This window comes from Halichoerus grypus, chromosome 4 (assembly GCF_964656455.1).
Source record: "Halichoerus grypus chromosome 4, mHalGry1.hap1.1, whole genome shotgun sequence".
Lineage (NCBI taxonomy): Eukaryota > Metazoa > Chordata > Mammalia > Carnivora > Phocidae > Halichoerus > Halichoerus grypus.
This window is the reverse complement of record NC_135715.1, coordinates 29673002-29694958: the sequence shown is the minus strand read 5'-3', so window position 1 is coordinate 29694958 and position 21957 is coordinate 29673002. Positions and strand designations below refer to the sequence as shown.

Here is a 21957-nt window from a genome sequence, read left to right as displayed (position 1 = left end):
TCTGCACAGACAAGGGCCCTCAGGCTCCCATGCACCCTCTGCTGAGCTCTCCACTGGTCCGCATTCTGCTGGCACCAGGAGGGTATATTAAGCAATGCACCAGCTCTTGCAGTGCTGACAGTAAGTCATTAATTCTGACATCTGTCTACTCCCAGCCAAGGAGAAATTGGCTCTGTAATTATCATCCTAATGATATATCTTTGTTTTAACATGCACATAACATTTTTTTCCATCTGGGAGGAAAAAGGGGAGCCCTCTATCTTTCCACCCCAGAGTCCCTGTGTAATAGATTAGAGAGCTTCAAGATGCTGATTTGTCCCGTTTGCATTTTTTTGCATTTTCCACATCACTTTGGAATCTGGGGTGAGGAGGTAACTTAGTCTGTTCAGGCTGCTATAACAAAATACCACAGACTGGGCAGCTTATAAACAACAGAAATTTAATTTTCACTATTCTGGAGGCTGGGGGGTCTGAGATGAAGGTGCCAGCATGGTTGGGGTCGGGGGGCTTCTCTTCCTGGTTCATAGCCTGTGCCTTCCCACAGTGTCCTCACCTGAAGGAAGAAGCTAGAAAATTCTGAGAGGTCTCTTATAAAACACAATCCCATTCATGAGGGCTCCACCCCCTAGCACCTCTCAAAGGCCCCAGCATTACCCTTTTCGGGGGTTAGGATTTCCACATATGAATTTCAGGGGGACACAAACATTCAGACCATAGCAGAAGGTGACCATCATTTAATAACAATTATTAAATTAATGTATGAAAAGTACTTAGAACAATGCCTGACACATTAACAGAGCTATGTATTTGCTATTCTCATTATTACGTAGTAATAAGAGCTCATTTGGCTGATGGTTTCATTCTATAATACATAGAAAAAGCACTGCTTTAAAAAAAAAAAAAGGGAAAAACAAACAAAAAAAATACTCTTCTATTTTAGGAGATATATTCAGCAAAAAATTCCCCCTCTGAAACGTGTGGCAGATATTGTTAATTAAAACTATGGCACTCTTCTGTGTAAGTCCAAAGTTGCTTTACAGACCTCATCATATCCCTCCAGGCAGCCACGACCAAGCAATTGGCATTGGGCATCTGCAACAAAACATCCCAGCCTAGGAGCTCATGTTCTAAAGAGACCTTAAGAACTGAGACACTCACAGCGAAATAGGCAGGTGGAACCAAGTATTCCAAGCATGCTCAAGACCAAACCTATCTGGCCACCTCCACACCCAAACACATTCCTGATTGACCTCTTCAAACTTTGAGATTCTTAATTCTCAGCAGTCTTTTCACTGAATATCTTCTCAGCCAGGAGGAGGTGTGAATTTTGCCCAAGTGTTTAGAATTAGCCCCTTCTTGAGTCAAACATTTGGTTCTAAATGAAAAGACACTGGTGTGGCTTAGTGGTATGGATTCCTGCTGTGTAAGAGGAACCATCAATTACACACAGAAATAATTGCTTGGAAGCTCAAAAGCCTAAGATGTATCTTGAGCAGTATATTTTACTTCATTAAAATTTAAAAACTTATTTTTCTGGTTCTATATTTTATGAGGACAAAAACATACATTTAAACATTCTATAATGTAAGTTACTACCTGTCCCTACAAGCTGGCTCTGAAACTTTTAGCCCTTCATTTGGCTAAATGAATGCTGAATCATGCTGAATATAACTTCTAATTTATTTTACTGATTATAACTTCTTCATAATGCTGAATATAACTCCTAATTTTTTTTTAATTGAGCCAAACATGTTTTTTCAACTTTCTCATCTGTAGTATTAATATCCAACCTCAATCAAACCAGCATTAACAGGCATCACAGAAATTTAGAACATATTTCTAAAATACTTTGCATTTATAAAATTCTATAGAAGGACCGAATAGACATGTATATGTATGTTACTTTTATTTCTTTTAATTTAATTTTTAAAAAGATTTTATTTATTTATTTGACAGAGAGAGAGAGCACAAGCAGGGGGAGCGGCAGAGAGAGAGGGAGAAGCAGGCTCCTTGCTGAGCAGAGAGTCGGATGCGGGGCTAGATCCCAGGACCCTGGGATCATGACCTGAGCCGAAGGCAGACGCTTAACGACTGAGCCACCCAGGCGCCCCAACAGTATGTTACTTTTAAAGAACATTTTCCATTTTAGATTTTCAAATTCTTCAGCCCAGAAAAAGGGCCCATTGAGGAAGTGATGTCCCAGAGCATAATGACTGCATACCACAATTGCCTGTGCCTTCCAGTCTGAACATTTTTCTACTTGTTGTTATGGTCATTTCTGTGACTACAGCTCAGCTGGACTATAGTTTTCAGGAGCTGTCTTGAAACTAGGAGGATCTGGTTAATTGTTGGTATGCTGGATGAGTAAAGATGACCCAGGAAGTTCTAATGACTCAGCTTTGCTCAGCAATGTTCCAGGTTTGCTGAGCTTCTTGCAAAGCCTCCCTGGCTACTATGGAAGGTACAATGCAGACACTGTAATGGGAGCCACCGCCAAGCATGGCTTTTCTGTGTTGTTGCTTCCTCCCAGGGAAGGTGTTGACACTGGAGTCTACTTCCGCCCTCAGATGTAAAAGCCGTTCCAAGCATCTCTTTCACATTGTTATCTACGTTGAAGTAATAAAGGGATCAGAATTCTTATATTTAATAATGCATGTTTCCTCTGATGGTTTTATAAAATATCCCCTGTGTAGAATTTGTGTCCTTTCTTATTTTCTGATCTCCGAGTTTCAAAGGACTTTTCTCTCCTAAAGGACATGGTTCCCATATGTAGCGAATGTCCCATGTTGTGCCTTGGTGCCCCAGCCTTGCAGCCACTATGGGTAGATAGAGAAAAACTCTTCCCACCTTAAGTTTTTGTTTTGTTTTTTATGAGACTCCAAAACGGTTTGGGTACTATGCCTCCTTGTCAGTGATATAGTTGTGGGTATTGTTGATATCAATTAAAAGGGCGATAACAGGAGCACATTCTTTTTGGCTTAACGAGGCCATGACTTAGAACAAGAATTCACCAAACAGAGACAGTAGGTCCATGAGTGAGCCTGTTTTAATTGAATTGGTATTTATACAAGGTGACACCCTCTTTCACACCACCCACCTCCTCCCTGGGTGACTCAGCCACTGAGGGAGAAGCCTCCGAACTGTTCATTAACACAGTCAAGTAGAGGGGGAAAGGACACTCATTTAACTCCGGGGACACATTAGTTTCAGCAGGATCCACCTGGGGAATTGCTGCAGGAAGTTTAGGCAAAAAAGTCCTGGTTTTTGGCTCAAGAGAGGTAAGCTGAATGATATTTGCAAACGTAAATATATCTGCTTCACTTGTATAACTTTCCCTGTGTTCTTTGCAAACGATTACAATGAGAACTTACTGTATTAACTTTGTCTTTTCTCCAGTTAAATTTCCACGGCTTCCAAGGGGCTGTTCTGCTTGTCAATAGCTCTGCTGCTCCTTGTGATTTGAGATGGCATTGCTTTTAACTTCTCTGCAACTTAACACAATTAAGGGCAGCAGAGAAATGAGAGCCTCTTTGAGTTTCTGTGTGGGAGCTGTCAGCTGGTGAATCCGATCTCCCATAAGGATAGTAAATTCTTCAGGGCAATTCTATTTCACAAGCGACTATAAAAACATTTTTTAAAAGGACCTCCCTGTTTTCACGGATGATGCTATTATAGTATACTCCATTATTTTATAGATCTGTTTTTCTTGACTGCTAAAAACGTTGCAAGCACTGAGCTGTTAAGGGGGAGATGCCAAGCCCATACCCCTCTACCCCATCTTCCCCAAATAAGAAAGATCATATTTCTTGCACTAGTGTATAGCATTTGTGGATTATAAGTTTACTTTTCATGAATGGTGAGCAAATTTAAAACTGGCTTTCGCTTTCACAGTTTATAAAGCAGATAAGGTCTTTCTGATATTTGTCGCACTCCAGTGTTTATTGGAACAATCAGTTTGGGAAAACTGAGATATGTTATCAGTAAAAATTTGAGCAGAACATTTGGTTGATTTTAAATGTCAGGTTAGACAGAACGCAGATAAACAGGCCAGGGTTTTTATTAAAATTTTGGCTTCATGTAAGTCTTTGATCTGATTGACATAAATTTCTGATTGGAATGGAGCATAGCCTTATCTGGTCTAACCTGTAAGCTTTTTAGATGAGGACAGCAAAACATATCAGTGTCGAACAACTTGCCAAGACATGGTTAACAGTACCAGAACGAGAAGCCTGACTTTCATCTTACTGAATTTTTCAAATTTCTTTCACATAAAATATGTAGGAGCAATAAATGAACTTCCTCCCTCTGGCTTTATAAAAGAGCTAAAATGATATGGAGATAAGAATTTCCTTATTCAGGAATACTTGTGTGTGTGGTATGACTATGACATATGAGATGCATTTTTATTTGTGGTTTATGGGGTCAGTCCCAGGGTTTTAATCCAAGGAGTGGTCAGCCCCTCTGCAGGAAGGCAATGTGGTATGTGTTTGGAGGTTGTCGTGCTCCTCATCAGTGACATCCTCACCTCAGCTACCATTCTGTAGTTGCAATGTCTTCCCTAACCGCTGGAATTTTGACTGAAATACCTAAAAAAGTCATTTTTCTATAAACAAACAAAGAGAATATGTTTTGAATGACCAAACTCAGACTGTGGAATGAACTGCATCTAATTCACTAAGCAGTCAACTTAAGTAAACATGATTTAATTGAGAGTATCCCTGTGATTCAGGCATTAACTTGAAGCATTCTTTACGAAGAAAGTAATAAAATCCTTGGCCAGCAGTCCAAGGGAAATCTTTGTTGTCCCACATAGCTTGTCTTCTGATATTATCTGCTTCCAGGCCATTGGTTGATCAGATTTCCTTTTCTCTTGCTGAGAATTTTAGAATAAGGGTTTTATGTATTAATTTCTGTGTACTGTCATTAGTTTCTCAGGGTTTACTTTTTAATCACGAGTCTTCATCAAATATGTTTATGTGTTTCTAGTTTACCATTGTAAAAATCCGTGTGATTTTAGAATTTGAGAGAGGCGCTTCTTCAAATGGACGCTTTCTCAAATGACAGCTATATTTATTAGGTTGCAATTTATGTCAGTTGCTAAACTTATTAAAGATACAAGTTATCCTTTTATTGTGATTATTAATTGGAAGAGTGCCTTTTATGGCTCTCCATTAAATGACAACTAGCTTACTTCTAGACATGAGAACCAATAGTGCTGAATCCTCATCGTAATTGTATACTTGAGAACTTAAGCATCTAAATAATTTATTCTGCATTTCTAGACCTAAGTTTCCCTGGCCTAAAATGTGATTAAGTCTCCTTTTATGGAACCTCCTGGGGGGAAGTAGTGAACTGTAGACCATACTTTTCAAACTGGAACACACACATCCTGGGAGACTGGTGGTATTCGAAAAAATGCACAGATGCCACATGGTACATCTACAGTGAGAGCTAATTTTAGTTAAAAGGTTTTTCAGAAAAATGCCCTCCTATAACTCTGCCCTTTTCCCCATTCCTTCCCAGTGTTCTCGCTTTTGTCGTTAGGTAAAAATTTGAAAGGAATTCGTATAGAAAAAACTGTGGGAAGCTGGAATCCAGATAGACTTGGATTGAATCGTGATCCTACTTTGAACCAAGGGTAACTTGTATTATCATGCATATCTCACAGCACCAGTAGATAAAAAGAAAATTTAGAATTCTTTTTTTAAATTTTTTTAAATATTTTTTTTTTAAGATTTTATTTATTTGAGAGAGAGAGAGGGAGAGAGGGAGAGAGCAAGCACCAAGCAGGGGGAGTGGCAGGCAGAGGGAGAAGCAGACTCCCTGCTTAGCAGGGAGTCTGATGTGGGACTCCATCCCAGGACCCTGAGATCATGACCTGAGCCGAAGGCAGGCGCTTAACTGACTGAGCCACCCAGGTGCCCTGAAAATTTAGAATTTTTTTTTTTTAAGATTTCATTTATTTATTTGACAGAGAGAGATAGCGAGAGCAGGAACACAAGCAGGGGGAGTGTGAGAGGGAGAAGCAGGCTTCCTGCAGAGCAGGGAGCCTGATGCGGGGCTTGATCCCAGGACCCTGGGATCACGACCTGAGCCGAAGGCAGACGCTTAATGACTGAGCCACCCAGGTGCCCCTGAAAATTTAGAATTCTTAATGACATATATATTGTATTACTATTTCTTTCACAATAGCACAAGAAATGTAAAACATCAAGAAAAAATCTCCACGAGAAAAATGTGGGACCCAAATTAAAAAAAAAAATCACAAAAATTTACTGTAAGACATGAAGAATTTCTTGAATAAAAGCTTCTTTGAGTACTGTCCCTAGATGGACAGACTGAATATCGTAAATGTCAGCTCTTCCGAAATCATTTTATAGGATTCATGCAATTCTTATAAGTTCCAATAAAATATTTATTTTGGAACTAGAGGAAATAATTTTAAAGTTTATCTGAAAGAAATAAGTGGGTAAGAATAGCTGATAGAATTTCTACAAAGGAAATTAATGAGGGGTGCTTGCACTGGTATTAAAATGTATTATAAAAAGACAGTAATTAAAAGTTTGTTTCTATTGCAAGAAACTAAAGACAGGTTTCTGGAACAAAACAAAACAGACAGCCATGAAGCATTCTAGAATACGTAAGAATTTTATATGTGACAAAAGAAGAATCGTATCAATAGGAAAGGGATTCATTCCACCATTACCAGAGTAAATCCATATGTACTAGAGTTTCCGTGTAACAATAAAATATTTTTTTAAAAAAATTTTAAGGAAGGATGCATAAACATTTAATTAATTTCACTTGTCTTATAAATATCCCTCTAGAACTGATTATGTGCCAGATACTCTAATAAGTTTCTGGAAACACAACTGTAGAGAAGATGGTCTTGTTTATTCTCAAGGTATACTGTGTGTGTGTGTGTGTGTGTGTGTGTGCACGTGCGCGCCCTGGGGATAGAAGAATAGTCAGTCACACAAACAGGCAGTCTGTTTGGTAAATGTTTTTATGGAGAGATACTCTTCGCTATTTAAACACTTAGTAGGGCCCATAACTCATCCTGGGGAGGTGGGGGGCCAGGTTGCAATGGTGTCACTGAATGCTTCTGGGAGGTTATGTGACCTGAAGAATGAATAGAAGTCTTTCCTAAAAAGAGAGTAAGGGGTGAGGAAAGGCTCAGAACGAAGACTGTTTGGGGCCTAGTGCATAGAGTAAGCAACAGCCTAAAGGTGATAAAATGGATGAAGCCTTCAGGGAATTAAGGTGATTTAGTGTGGCTGAAACTAGAGCTTGAGTGAGGAATGGGGAGTGGGGAGAGATGAGGCAGGAGGGTGTGGACTTGTAAGCCTTGTTAACAACTTGGCTTTTAGCCTGACGGAAATGGAGCACCACTGAAAAGTTTTAAGCAAGATGGTAACTCTTTGGCAGAGAATGGGTTAGAAGAGATTAAGTCTAGAGATCAGGAATATATCTAGGAAGCTGTTAAAATAGTAAGCAGATTATGGCAGCTTGAATTGGTAGCTTGAATATGGAAAGAAATACTATAAGAGATATGTAGGAGCAGAGTTGTAGGTCTTGGTGATTGCTTGGATTTTGAGGTCAGAAAGAAATTTCATGCATGGTCTATAGGAATTTTTAAAGAGTCTCAAGAATTCATAAGGGGAAAGATAATTAGAAAAGTGAACGCTGCTGATAAAAACAATCAGAAATAGAAGGCAAGTGAAAATTGGAAAAGTAAAAATTAATATTACTGATATATGAAGAGAATAAGAAAGCAATAAGAAACACATAATATAAATCAATGGAGAATTCACAAAATAAATAAAATAATGGATACAGTTACGAAAATATGCAATTGAGGTAAAGTGATTCCACTTTCATTTATTAAATTATTAAAGGATTAATAAGTGACAATTCTAAATGCTGGTGAATGTATGGACATTTATATGCTGCTGGTACATTATAAGCTGATACAGGGTTTAAGGAAGGAGATTTGACAACAGGGATCAAAAACAGTTTAGAAGTTATACCCCTTGGCAAGTAATTTCACTTCTAGGGATCCATCCAAAGAAAATAATCAGAGATGTGGTCAAAGATTTTAGTATGGTTTTGTCGGAAACACCAGAGGAATTACGTTATATTCATAGACACATAAGATGAAATATATTTTAGTTGCAGAAGAAATGATCATTTAATTGTTTTTAATGACATTGAAAAATGTCGATCAGTGGGATCTAATAGGCAAAGAAAACCCTGGAAGAAAATAATGATATAGATGAAAGGTGTCTCATTTTCTTGTTCTTTGTGCTTTCTTTGACTTTTCACATTTTCTTTTGAGCATGTATTACTGATATAATAAAAAAGATGGTACAGTGTAAGACTGGAATAAAGAATGACCTCATGACAGAGCTACTGTGAATATGAAATATGGTAAAGTACTTATGGTAACTAATGGGGTTTTGGCTCATAGTCCATGGTTAAGAATTTGGGTTTTCACTCCTTTAACAAATGTTTTCAGCCAGAACTGAAAATAGCCCATAAAGGGCTCAGGTGATAGATAACTTCTGTTCCATAGCGTTTTTATTAATGAGTATTAGATTAGTATCTTTTATAGAGTGAAACAGATCATTGTCCCAGAGAGTAGAACTCTTCATGCTAGAATTCGATGCTGTCATTCTGCGGAAAAGATAGGTGGTGAGGGACTCACACTAAAAATAGAACAAACAGAAAATGTTATGGTGGGTACCAGAAAACTGGTAGCATGTAGACATCTGGCTGGCTGAAAGATTTCACTCACACTATGTTCAGAACTCTTTCACTGCCAGTGAGCAACTTTCTCAGTGTTAAGCTCAGACTGTGAGATCGCATGACTAAAGAAATAGCAAATGTCTAACCATCGCAGCAGGCTAAATGAGTTCTTACCAGCCTGGTAATTATTGGATTTGCTTCTACACTGCATGCGAAGGCTAAACACAATCCATTAATTTAAATAGACTTGTTAATGTTTGCACTTCATGAAGACCTGTTTGTTTTCTTCTTACATAATATTTCATGTTCTTTTAGGTGGTAATTGGTTGTTTGGTGGTTTGTTTTTATTTATCTTCCAGAAGCTAAGGCTTCTGTTTATTGGTTTGTAATTACTAGGCTCCTCTTACTCTTCTATAGAAAATAGTTTGATGGCATTTGTCCTTTTCCAGTTTCTAGGGGTTTTTCCCAGTTACCAGTGATTTCTGGGAAACAGGGACTAGTGGGTATGGCACTATCATTGGGCCATGAAACCATCCAGACTTTCATACACAAAGGTGAATGCCACCAGGGCATGTACATCTGCCAGTTTTTAGCCATTTCTTTTTTTTTTTTTTTTGCTGTATTTATTTCCTTATTCTACATTAGCTTTTTAATACTTTCCATCACTATAGTGATGTCCCTTAGGCGAGTATTCACATTTGTTCTTTTTCATGAAGATATCAGTTTACCTAAATAGATTAGAAACTTGGTAAATTGGAAGATTTTGGAGCAGTTAAAATAACCAATTACGACTCAATGCTGATCTCATTATACTTTGGTAAAATGATCCAAGAAAGCCTACTCCAATCTCGCTCTCGGTTGAGATACATCAGGGATCCACAGTGGAGGAAATGTCATTCTTCTCACCCCTTTCTTTTAGCCTGTCACTTTCCACCTGCCAGCCCCGTTTTGTTTCCTGGGCTTCTGGGGACAGGAACTTTGTTGCCAGGTCGAATCCCAACTGTGCACCAGCTATGTAGCCTCAGGCAAACTATTCAACCTAAAACCTCTTTCCTGAAACAACTAATTTCACTCACTGCCCACATTTCCAACTCCTGCCCCACCTTCTGAAAAAAGACTCTGACTTCATTGAAGTCATTCGTCACAAAGTTTCACTTAGGTGTAGAATGAGGATGATAATAGCATCAACCTTAAAGCCTGTGTGTGTGGGTCTTAAATGAGATAATATATATAAAATCAGAGCTCCATACAGCTAACACTATCACATGACCCAAATACCAGCAGTCAGATTGATTTTTCCTTATTTTTTTTTACTCCTTTCTTCTCTCATTGTCTATTTTGTCAGCCTATTTTCCTCTTTCCTGTCTCACTTTTCCTATTCTCTTTCCTCTATGCAACACCCCATTCCAGTTTCTTTGCTCACCCAATCTTTCTGAAAAGAAAGTTAGCAGAGTGTGGTAAGGACCTTGTTAGGTAAGCCAAGAGGCATTTTGTCCTTGTGTGGGAAGGGAAGAGTGAGATCTAGGCTTTTTGTCAAGAAGACCCAAATGATGAAGGAAAAGACTGTAGCTTAGTTAGGAGGTGGGTCCAGGAAATTTTTAGAGTTGGGACAGGAGGAGATGGAACTGAGATTGGGTATAACCTAATGGATCTAAGGGCTCTTAGGAAAGTGCTATTATTACAAATAGAAAACACTGAAGGAAATTGAGAAAGACCGTAAGGAGATGAAGGGAAACCGAAATTTAAGAAATAGGAGATGTTTGGCAGTTTCAAATACACCACAGAGAACTAAGAAACTTGACTGCTTTTGTGATTCAGAGCTTAAGCAGAGTGATTTCATCTAAAACCTAAAGACAGCTGTCTTCGTGGGTAGGCTGTAGGCATGGGGTAAAAACCAGCTCTTTCTGGTGGAAACGAAAGATGGGCCAGAAGTTGAAAAGTTTTTTTCCTCTATCTTTATTGATTTGATGTCATGATTTCACATCAGAATTTTCAACTTATGCATTCGATGCTTTAAAGGGAAAGACTTTTGTAGTTTTGTCCAGTATAATAGAGGAAGACAGCTTTCCCACATCTTTTCCCATAAAAATTCCACATTTAATGGCTGGTTATCTGCCATTGTTAAGCATATGCACTCATAACAGCTTTTTGAGAAGCTGATGTTAGAGTCTATCTTTCTCCTGAGAATTTAAAAACTTAATTGGAACGAAACTCAAGGGCAGCACTTAGAAATAAGTCTAACTGGCTGAACTGAAGCTACTAAGGTCTCATTATTAGACACTTTATAGACACATACAGACACAGAAGTGTCTGAGTAGGTTTGAAACTCAGGATAACCTCAGTCTCTGAAATAAGTAATTTCTTTTAAAAACGCCATAAAAATAAAATTTGGCTGCATATATTTTTGACACTATCAATTTTAGAGGTTTATTATCTCTGGTTCACTCGACAAAAGGATACTTAATTAGTATTTAATTAATATTAATTAGTAATAAGGGTTATTCACAAAGACATATGTTGATCCATTTTAATAACAGTACAAGAAATATCCATATATAAAAAATATTGCTTTATATTCTGGGCAAGATGGAAAGAGTTCCATTGCAATAAACTTTCTGAGGCATGAAAGGTGGATGAGACAGGGGCTTGCACCTTAGAGGTTTTAGATCAGAGCTTCTAGGAATGGTTCTGGGCCACCAAATGGGCTGATATGGGGAGATGGTTAGGGTGACATGGCCAATGGGTCCTAAGGAGGACAAGGAGAAGGTGGGGATGAGGGGAGTGGGAGGTATAAGAGGAACATATGCAGGGCACCTGGGTGCCTCAGTCACTTGAGCGGCCAACTCTTGGTTTCTGCTCGGGTTTTGATTTGGGATCATGGCATCAAGCTGTACTCAGCATGGAGTCTGCTTGTCTGTCCCTCTCCCTCTGCTCCTCCCCCCACCCCTGCTCTTATGCACTCTTTCAAACAAATAAATGAACAAACAAACAAATAAATAAAATCTTTAAAAAAGAGGGACACATGTAGATTTAATGAGAAAAATTTATTTTCTCCCAGTGTTAGTCACTTTCATAAGAAAAAAACTCTTGCATACTTATTAAACTATTATCACCTGAAAATGGAATATATTACATGTTCCTTTCTCATTACTTTGTGTCAATGGACAGCATGGGGCTAAGAAAGAGTATAAAACATTATCAAGTTATCTAGCAAGGAGATAGATCCGGGGAAGGAGTCTGGTCAGCAATAGTCCCAGGTTACTCATGGCTTCAGTGTAGATGCAACAGGAGTGAGGCTCGAGGCTGAGCTGTCCAGAGATGTTGGAACAGCCATTCATTACTGCTGGTCCTCCCAGCTCCTCTTCCATTATCTTCCATTTTTCAGAACTCCAGGGCATTTCCTTGAGTGTCTGGTGTTGGTTATATCACATGGTACTTTGAGTGACATGTAGTACCATGTACTCAAAAGAGCCTTGGCGTTGCTGTCATCTGGACCTAATTACAGTTCCTGGTTCCGCCACTTACTGTGTGACCTTGGGCAAGTTGCTTAACCTCTCTGAGTTTTGGATTCCTATAATTAGAGATAATAGTACTCATTTGGAAGGATTAAATAAAATAACATTCATAAAGCATGTGGCACAATCTGAAGCAATAATAGGGACTCAACAAGTGATCCTTCTTGCTAGGAACATTGAACACATAGACATATTGCAAGAAATAGTGTTTTACTAATAAAGAGTCACTGATATCTTTTTAAAAGATTTTATTTATTTATTAGAGAGAGAGCACAAGTGGGGGAGGGGTGCAGAGGGAGAGGGAGAAGCAGAGTCCTCACTGAGCAGGGAGCCTGATGTGAAACTCCATCCCAGGACCCCGAGATCATGACCTGAGTCAAAGGCAGACACATAACTGACTGAGCCACCCAGGCGCCCCAAGAGTTACTGATATTTTGTAGACCACCATGGGCTTTTTACACCTTACACCTTCTATTTGCTCCACAGTGGCCTCATAACAGGTGGTAGGAAGAGCATTAAGCTTGTGTAATAAAAATATGGAAAACAATCTTCTGAACAAACTAGGAGGTTTATTTTTTTTTCTTGCAAGCAGAAGTCAAGAGATAGATAATCCAGGGCTATTGTGGCAGCTTTGTGATACTGTCAAGGCACCAGGCTCCTTCAGCTTCCTGCTCTGCTATTCTTAGTATGTGACTTCAGTCTTCATGGTTAGTCCCTGGCCCCAAGATGGCTGTTCCTACCTTCTGCATGCATCCTCATTTGAGAGAAGAGGGAGGGTGAAGCACAAAAGGCTAAGTTCTTCCTGGGGAGTTTCATGAAAGAGGCAACAAGATAGAACTGGGTGTCCTAGAGAAAGCAAGTGGGTTTGTTGGAAACTTTCCTCGAAAGTATTACAGAGACTCCGGGGTGGAGCCAGAGAGGTGTTTACAGGACAGCTGAGGCTAGTCATTGTCAGGGAAAATGAGTTTAAGGGCCATGAGCTTCATGGTTTCTTATCTCACTTGACTCCGTTTAACTAGGACTTCTGGAGAATGCCTAGCTACAGAAAGCATGAAAATGTCAGACCCTCTAGCAGAATGTTGGATCTGATTAGAGCCATTCTCTAAATATAAGGTAAAGAGGAGATACTTGCTTTTCTCTGTACAACTTTGCAGAAAGTGTGGGAGTCCCTGGCATAGAGGAAAAAATGATGAGCCTCCAGCTAGAAAGCTTCAGGTTGAGTCCCAGCTTTGCCACTCATTAGCTACTCGAGCTGAGTCTTTGCTTCTGTCTCTGCAAGGTAGGGATTGTATCACTCTAATTTTTTTTTTAACTGAGGTATAGTTGTCATACAATGTTATATTAGTTTCAGGTATAGAACATAGTGATTTTGACAATTCTTTGTATTAGGGCTCGCTACGGTAAGTGCCATCACCATCTGTCATCATACAATGTTGTTATAATATTATGGACAAAATTCCTATGCTGTACCTTTCATCTTAATGACTTATTATTTATTTTATAACTGGAAGTTTGTACTTCTTATTCGCCTTCACCTATTTTGTCCATCCCTCCACCCCCTCCCTTCTGGCAACCACCAGTTTGTTCTCTGTGTTTATGAGTCTGTTTCTGTTTTGTTTGTTTGTTTTGTTTTTTTAGATTCCACATGTAAGTGAAATCATATGGTATTTGTCTTTCTCTCTGACTTATTTCACTTAGCATAATACCCTCTAGGTCCTTCCATATTGTTGTGGAATTATATCACTCTTAAATGTTGTTGTGGAAACCAAATGAGATAAATTATAAATTACTATAAGATCATCTAAAGTATTATTCTTGTCTGAATGCTCCTCCTTACCCAGCAGAACTTAAAGGGGCAGCAGAAGCCTTGCTTGGGAGGAGAATTGAGGTGGGATGTGGGTAGAATAGCAAAGAAAATCTAAAAAACAACATCCATGTAGAATCATACACATGTGGTCTTTTATGTCTGACTTCTCTCATTAACATACGTCAAGCTTCATTCATGTTGTAGTATGTATCAAAACGTCATTTTTTAAAAACTGCCGAGTAAAATGTGTGAGTGTAACACTTTCATGTTGTATCCCACATGCTCTGTGCCCATTCATCCATCCGTGGATATTTGTGTTGTTTCCACTTTTTGGCTGTTTTGAATGATGCTGCTATGACCATCCCTGTACAAGTTTTTGCATAGACATCTGTCCATAACTAAGAGAATATCAGAGAGCACACAGAGAAGCCTGCTCTGTGAGGGCTTGTCTGCTGCAGACGCTGTCCGGGTTCTCATCTTGCCAGGCACTAGGGGCAGAGCTCATGGCACTTCCAAAGCCTGAGATGTCAGGAGTCAGGTGGGGACCGCTGGGTTTCCCTTTCCTCTCACCATAATGTCAGGGTACTGGTCCAGTCTTGCAATGACTCAGGATAAGCTTTATTGCTGGTTGCCATGGAAAGAGGTGGTTTTGGTTTAGAAGGCAGTTTCTGCCTCTTCCCACCTTAGCTGTGTTGCATCCTCTCCCTGAGCTTCAGGTGTCTTGTCTGGGAGATGGAGGTAATAATAGGTACCTCACAGAGTGTAGGACGAGGATGAGACAATGTCTGGGGGGCACCCCAGTCAGAGCAGGTGCTATTGTGGCCCCGTGCAGTAGGACAGTTGAAGACACAGAGGGCACAAGTCAGAGACAGTGTGACACAGAGGCCTTTGAATGACCTATTTTAGGAATATTTAAATCACTTTTCCCATAAGTACTCTATTTATTTGCTAGGGCTACCATAACAAAATACCACAGACCAGTTGACTTAAACAACAGAAATGTATTGTTTCACAATTCTGGAGGCTAGAAGTCCAAGATTGGGATGCTGTCAGGTTCACTTTCTCCTGTGGCCTCTCTCTGTGTCTTGCAGATGGCCACTTTCTGTGTCCTCAAATGGCCTTTTTTCTGTGCACATATATCCCCGGTGTCTCTTTGTGTGTCCAAAATTCCTCCTCTTATATGTTCATGAGACAAGTTGGATGAGGACTTACCTAATGGCCTCATTCTAACTTAATCATCTCTTTAAAGGCTCTGTCTCCAAATACAGTAATATCTTTAGGTACTGGGTACTGGGCTTCGACATATAAACTTTGGGGGAGATATATTCAGCCCATAATAAGCACCTAAGGAGCATCTACTCTGTTCTAGGCATCTGAAATATAGAAGGGAAAGACTTAGGTCTTGCCCCTGGGACACTCAGTCTTTTGGGAGAGATAAACAAATAGACAATTATAAAAATGCCTTTCTCCATTTACTTTGCCCTGTGTCTTACATGTAATTTTCAGTCTTTGCAAATGAATCATCAAATATACATTCAGCATTTTGCCCACTGCAGAATCTCAGTTCAATCAGCTATGAACTCTCCAGGTCTTCACCAACTCAGGAAGAGAATTTATTAGAGCCCATTGAGAAACAGGAGAAGGTTAACCAAGAACCCAGATAAGCTGGGCCAGACCGAGGGGAAATGAACAAATAGTTGAGATTGAAATTTGTCTTCACATGCCTCTTTTCCACCCCTTTCTGCCAAATTTTAGTGACCTTCAAACACAGCCAGCCAGAGGCTGCCCACACTGCATGCCCAGTGTCCCAAATTTAAGGCTGTTCCATCCCCTCCCCACACACAACCACACCTGCCTTACGTCTTTGTTCTCTAATTTCCAAGATGATAGAGGCATGAGGCTAAAAACTGAGCACTTTCATGGGACGCCTGGGTGGCTCAGTTGGTTAAGCGTCTGCCTTCAGCTCAGGTCATGATCCCGGGGTCCTGGGATGGAGCCCCACATTGGGGGAGCTCCCTTTCAGCAGGGTGTGTGCTTCTCCCTCTCCCTCCGCCCCACCCCGCTCGTGTTCTGTCTCAAATAAATAAAATATTTTAAAAATTTGAGTACTTTCAGTGTGTCGGGCAATAATCAGACACTTTACAAATGTCATCTAATTTGATCTTCAAAACAGCTGTTTCACCTCATTTGATAGATGAGGGAGCTGAACTACAACACACTCAAGGTAACAGTAAATAGCATCCTTTAAATGCAGATCTTTCTAACTTCACTAGACCTTCAGACTCTCAGCTATTAGTGATGTGAACAGCTGTTGACCTCTGTGACGATAATGCCATGATTGACTACATTGGTGGTTAGTCTTAGGTTGGGTTCCTAGAAGCAGTGCCTGAGAGGAATGTGGGTGCCTGTGACTTACTGAGGGTAGGCTCTCAGGAGGAAGGAGAAAGGGAAGCAGGGAGTAGAGGCAGGGGGAAGGGCTGAGCAAGGATATGCTCTCTGTTAGTCTAGCTTCGGCCTGATCCCATAGTGACCTCTGAAGCATAAATCACCTGCAGAACTGGCTCTACCTTGAGGCAAACGGTCATTTTGCCCTGGGTCATTCTACCATTGGCTGTAAGTTGTAGCGTGTGGGGAAGGTGTGTAACCAGGTAGCCCCACCAGGAATCATGAGCCCATAGTGCCAACCCTGAGATAGGTAGAGGGGACCTGGTCTGGGCACCAGCACATTCCACTTCTCACCTACACTAGGGTTGGGGTATAGACATTCTAAAAGAAGGCCCCAAGGAAAACGATGATGTCATCCAAAGGAATGTGTCTTTACCACTTCAGGTCCTACGGCAAGTTATTGTAGGAGATACTTTTGCATCAGAAGGTGAGAGACAGGGGCTTTTAGAACCCCTGAGTTAAACCTATGAACAGCTGCCTGATAGTATGGTCTTAAATTGGAATAGCACTTATAGTTTAACGTTTGATGTTTGTGTACGTTATTCATTTAATCATCACAAACCTATGATGGCAGGTTTCATTAGCCCATTTTACAGGGAGATTATGTGGTTCAATTACAGAAATTTTTTTTTAAGGTTTTATTTATTTTTTTTTTGAGAGAGAGAGAGAGTGCATGTGTACAAGCATGGGGGAGGGGCTGGGAGAGAGGGAGAAGCAGACTCCCCGCTAAGCAGGGAGGCCCACCTCTGGATCATGACTTGAGCCCCTGAGCCGAAGGCAGATGCTTAACCTACTGAGCCACCCAGGCGCCCCTCAATTACAGAACTTTGATGTGATAAGGCTGGGCCTACGACTTGCCTCTGACTTGAGATCTAATGTCCCTCCTTCATTTCATCCATTGTACCGTTGGATGGATTCTGCAAAAAACCTCATGCCCCACCTAGGGGACCAGCCATCCCCATTTGCTCAGGACTTTTTCAGTTTTATAACTGAAAATCCCACATTCAGGGAAACCCAGGGCCAACTTAAACCGTTAAACAGAAAAAGCAGTGCCTAGGGCCTATGATACCTTTAGAGCCCTACAAAAAGGTTCTAATTTTAATACCTTTTAACAATGGAAGAAAACATATGAATATTATAATAATAATGAAAGTATGCTAATTAAGCCAGCCTGGATAACTTTTCATCTTTATATTAACAACCGTAAATATACTTTTTAACTGTGTGGGCATGTGCGTGCATGCGTGTGTGTGTGTGTGTGTGTATGTGTGTGTGTGTGTGTATGTGTCTCTTTGTGAATGTGAAGGAAGAAGCCTATGAAAGCAAAAGTGCCTAGGACTCACAAAGTCATAATGTAGCCCCGAGTTCACTTTGGCTTCCCCAGAGGCACTCTGCGTATTGTGCTGTGAATTCCATGTCTCTGTCTCCCTACTGACCTGACCAGACATTTCTCTTACTCATCTTTTTGTCTCCAGCTCCTGGCTTAGCGCCCAGCACACTATACACACCCAATGCCTATTTATTGATTGAATAGATGAGTTAATTGATGGCCTCATTCAGCCGATTGCTTGATTAACACTGGGGACATTCACTGCTCTTGGCCTCAATTTCTACATCTGTAAAATAAATACATTGGAATAGAACTCTCAGGTTCTTAGGGGGCACTTGATGTCATATATTTGTGATACCAGGTCATGGGACTTTCTTAATGTCATTGAAAAATGTCAATTATCATATGGTTTCACTTATTTGTGGAACATAAGGAATAACATGGAGGATATTAGGAGAAGGAAGGGAAAAATGAAGGGGGGGGAAATCAGAGGGAGAGAGGAACCTTGAGAGACTACGGACTCTGAGAAACAAACTGAGGGTTTTAGAGGGGAGGGAGTGAGGGGATGGGTTAACCCGGTGATGGGTATTAAAGAGGGTACGTACTGCACCTGGAGCATGGGTGTTATATGAAAACAATGAATCATGGAACACTACATCAAAAACTAATGATGTATTGTATGGTGACTAACATAACATAATAAAATTAAATTAAAAAAAAGAAAAATGTCATTACCAGTGAAAGAATCACTTGTAAATTCTTAGAGTCATTGTTGTGTTTTTTCCCCTCCATATTTTTCTTTTAGATCCTTACTGGAAGGCAGCATGTCCAATTTTACCTTGCGAAAAATGTCTCCCACAGGAAATGGTAATGTAGATAATATTTTCATTACCCAGAAAACTTAAAAATCTGAGAAAAACAACTCATAGCTCTTAATTCTTTTATATAGATATAGAATGCTTAGAAGCAACTGCCAACGTTAGGCTTAAGGAAAAAGTAGGAGTGCTATAGCTTTTATTCATGTAATTGCAATGCAAAGATTTTTTTAAAAATCAATAAAAATGTTCTTTTGTGTGTGGGACATTCTGTGCTTCTGACTCCCCTGAGATTAAAGAATTCAGTTACTTATAATCAAAAGCACCAGAACTTCTTGACTATCATTTACTAGGTACTTGTAAAGCAGTCTTGTGTGTACTTCTTTTTTTTTTTTCTCTTGTATGTACTTCTGTAGCATATATTTTTTTTAAATAAAATGGTCAACCACCAAACCATGGCTTGGTTTATCCCACGCCCATGGTTCTGTATTCCCAGGTGCCACACAGGACCTCATGAGCTGTCCCGGCAGTTTCACTTGGCACCTGAGCAGTTTTATATGTTATCTCTGGGGTGTGGGATTTTTCTCTCTTACCAGCGCATCCTATTTTGAAACAGTGCTGAACTTGTCAGCCTACAAGATGGATGCTGGCCAATCAGATGTGCCTCTCAAGACACCCAGGTTAACAACTCACACTTGACCCCATGAGATTGCATTTCCCAGTTTGGTTTTTTTTTTCATTTTTTCTGTTGATAGATATGAAGAGTACCACTCAGGGGACCACATTGAGGCAACAGGGTTTTCATGAGGTGAACAAAAGAAGGACTTTCTTACAAGACAACAGCTGGATAAAGAAATGTCCCAAAGAAGAAAAGTAAGAGGGTGTGGAGAGGGTGGGTGGGTGGATGAGTAGAAAGAGCTATTCTCTAACTGGGAAGCTAGTGGCCATCTGGAAAGCAGGTGCTTTCCTTAAAACACTTTGTTGCATGGCCTAATGTTTGGTAAGATTTAGTAGGCATACATTGGTTTTAAGATTTTCAAGAATATTTCTACCATTTTTATTATCCATGTAATGAAGAGCATGCGAGTCATTAGGGAGAAAAAGCAGAGTTTCATTGTTACAACTAGAATGGACGTTTGTGTCTTTTTGATAAACTGAAAAGAACATGACTTAGCAGTTTCCCAAAAGGTAATATTTAATCCACAGTAGGGAGACTCCTCATGCATGTTCATCATGTCAGTTGAAACAAACAAATAATAGTATGATTCCTAATTTACAAATTTAATAATAATTTATCTAAAATTTCTGTATGTGCAAGTGAAATCAATACATTCTCACCTCATTTTAGTCACAGTGGTCATATATCTCTAAGTATCGGATGGGTGCTAAATGTGGTATTACTTTGCAAGGGAAAACATTTACCCTCAAGAACATTTTGTCTGTTTTGAGCATTGCTTCTACTAGCTCTGTGTTATAGATCTGAAAACTGCAATTGTAGGCATATTGCCTCATGGCCAACATAGATTTATAATAGACATTTGTCTAGCCCAGATATATTTATGATAAATTACATATATACATATGCATATTTTTTTAAAGATTTTATTTATTTATTTGACAGAGAGAGAGACAGCAAGAGAGGGAACACAAGCAGGGGGAGTGGGAGAGGGAGAAGCAGGCTTCCCTCTGAGCAGGAGCCCGATGCGGGGCTCGATCCCAGGACCCTGGGACCATGACCTGAGCTGAAGGCAGATGCTTAACAACTGAGCCACCCAGGCGCCCCAATATGCATATGTTTTTTGATTCCCTCTTGTGTACAGGTACATACTTTACATATAAGGCATCTTTAAATCTCACAAATCACACAAGGTAGGTATTACATCCTCTATTTTATAGAAGAGGGATCTGAGGTTCAGAAAAGTTAAGTAACTTGTCCAATCCACACAGCTATTAAGTGATGGAGTTGAAATTTTAACATGACCCATTGTCTATTACACCAACGGTTCTCATTCAGGGGCAGTTTTATCCCCAGGGGATGTTTGGTAAGATCTGGAGACATGCCCGGGTATCAAAATTAGGGAGTACTCCTGACATCTAGTGGGTAGAGGCCATGGATGCTGCTAAACATCCTACAATGCACAGGGCACTCCCCACAATACAAAATTATCAAGCCCATAGTGTCATAGTGCTGAAGTTGAGAAGCTCTACATTACAGGATACTTACTCTCAACTAAGCAGGATACTTACTACTAAAGTGCCCATATATAGTTATTTGAGGAACATATTTATAACTGTTAAATGAAGATGTCTATTAATTTCTGTTATTAAATCTTATTATTTTAAGGGAATATAGAGGTATTTAGAGACTCACATTGACTTTTGGAGTTAACATTCTTGGACAATCATCATTTCCTTTAGTAACACACATTTACTACTTCTGTCAGAGCCCTAATATGGCACTTCTATTTTTCTATAGTGGTTGAGTGATGTCAAATGTGAATCATAAATTCTGTGTTGCAAATATTTGCACAGATGGGTGAGGATAGAGATGTCTAAGACAAATTATAATTGGTAGGAATGATGGTTTTATGCCAGGCATGCCTCCCTTATAAAGGCCCAGGTAAGCCAGTTTGGATGGCATGGCAGCTGTTGAATGAAGGGAAAATGGGCTCCAATGTTTCCCCCACTCCTACTGGCCCAGGTCTGGGCTGTGTGTTATGATTCTTCTTCAGGTCAGAATGCATCTGGTGTCTGCTACTCTCTCACAAGTTTAGGGAACTAGATACCAAGAGAGATGGAAAAGTTCTCTTGGGATTTTTGAGGGTGTAAATTTGCTGGAATTGTTTCAGTTTCACTGTTCATCTTTCTTTTTAATTATCTACCACAGTTTCTTGTATAGCTTTATTATAAATAGTTCCAGAGTGTTGAGTAACATTAGGGGAGCAGAACCAGGAGCAATGTGGTATTTCAGGTTTGGTTGGGTTGACATGAAAAAGGTTCAGGTACTTGGTTCAAGGCCAAAAGCTCTACTAGATGTTTTGACATTTCCTAGTTGCCTGTACTTTCAGGTCTGCTGTACAAAGTAAGAAAGACATTGTTTGGGATTTTATGTATGAAGGTCTATGTATGTAGAAAGGGTTATGTATGAAGGGTTAACTAGGAGGAAAAGCAAAGGTTTGAAATAAAAAGATCTGGGTCCTAGATCCATGCCTGTCACTTACTAACCTTTTGGTCTTAGGAAATCTCTGATTTTTTCTCTGATCATTTCAAAATCTCTGATCAATTTCTTCTTCTGTG

The 21957-nt window shown here is 39.8% G+C and overlaps 1 protein-coding gene across 3 annotated transcripts in view; it reads left to right on the top strand.

The window, feature by feature from the left end:
* Positions 1-21957, top strand: part of SCEL (sciellin) — a 301422-nt gene that overhangs the window by 194135 nt on the left and 85330 nt on the right. For 2 of the 3 annotated variants that reach the window (XM_078070236.1, XM_078070235.1), the window contains 2 exons: positions 18651-18712; positions 19416-19533. In XM_078070236.1, the coding sequence (XP_077926362.1) occupies positions 18651-18712; positions 19416-19533 (180 nt within the window). Of the gene's footprint in view, positions 1-3141; positions 3279-18650; positions 18713-19415; positions 19534-21957 lie in introns of those variants that run through there. The other variant, XM_036066939.2, reaches the window with a different exon arrangement.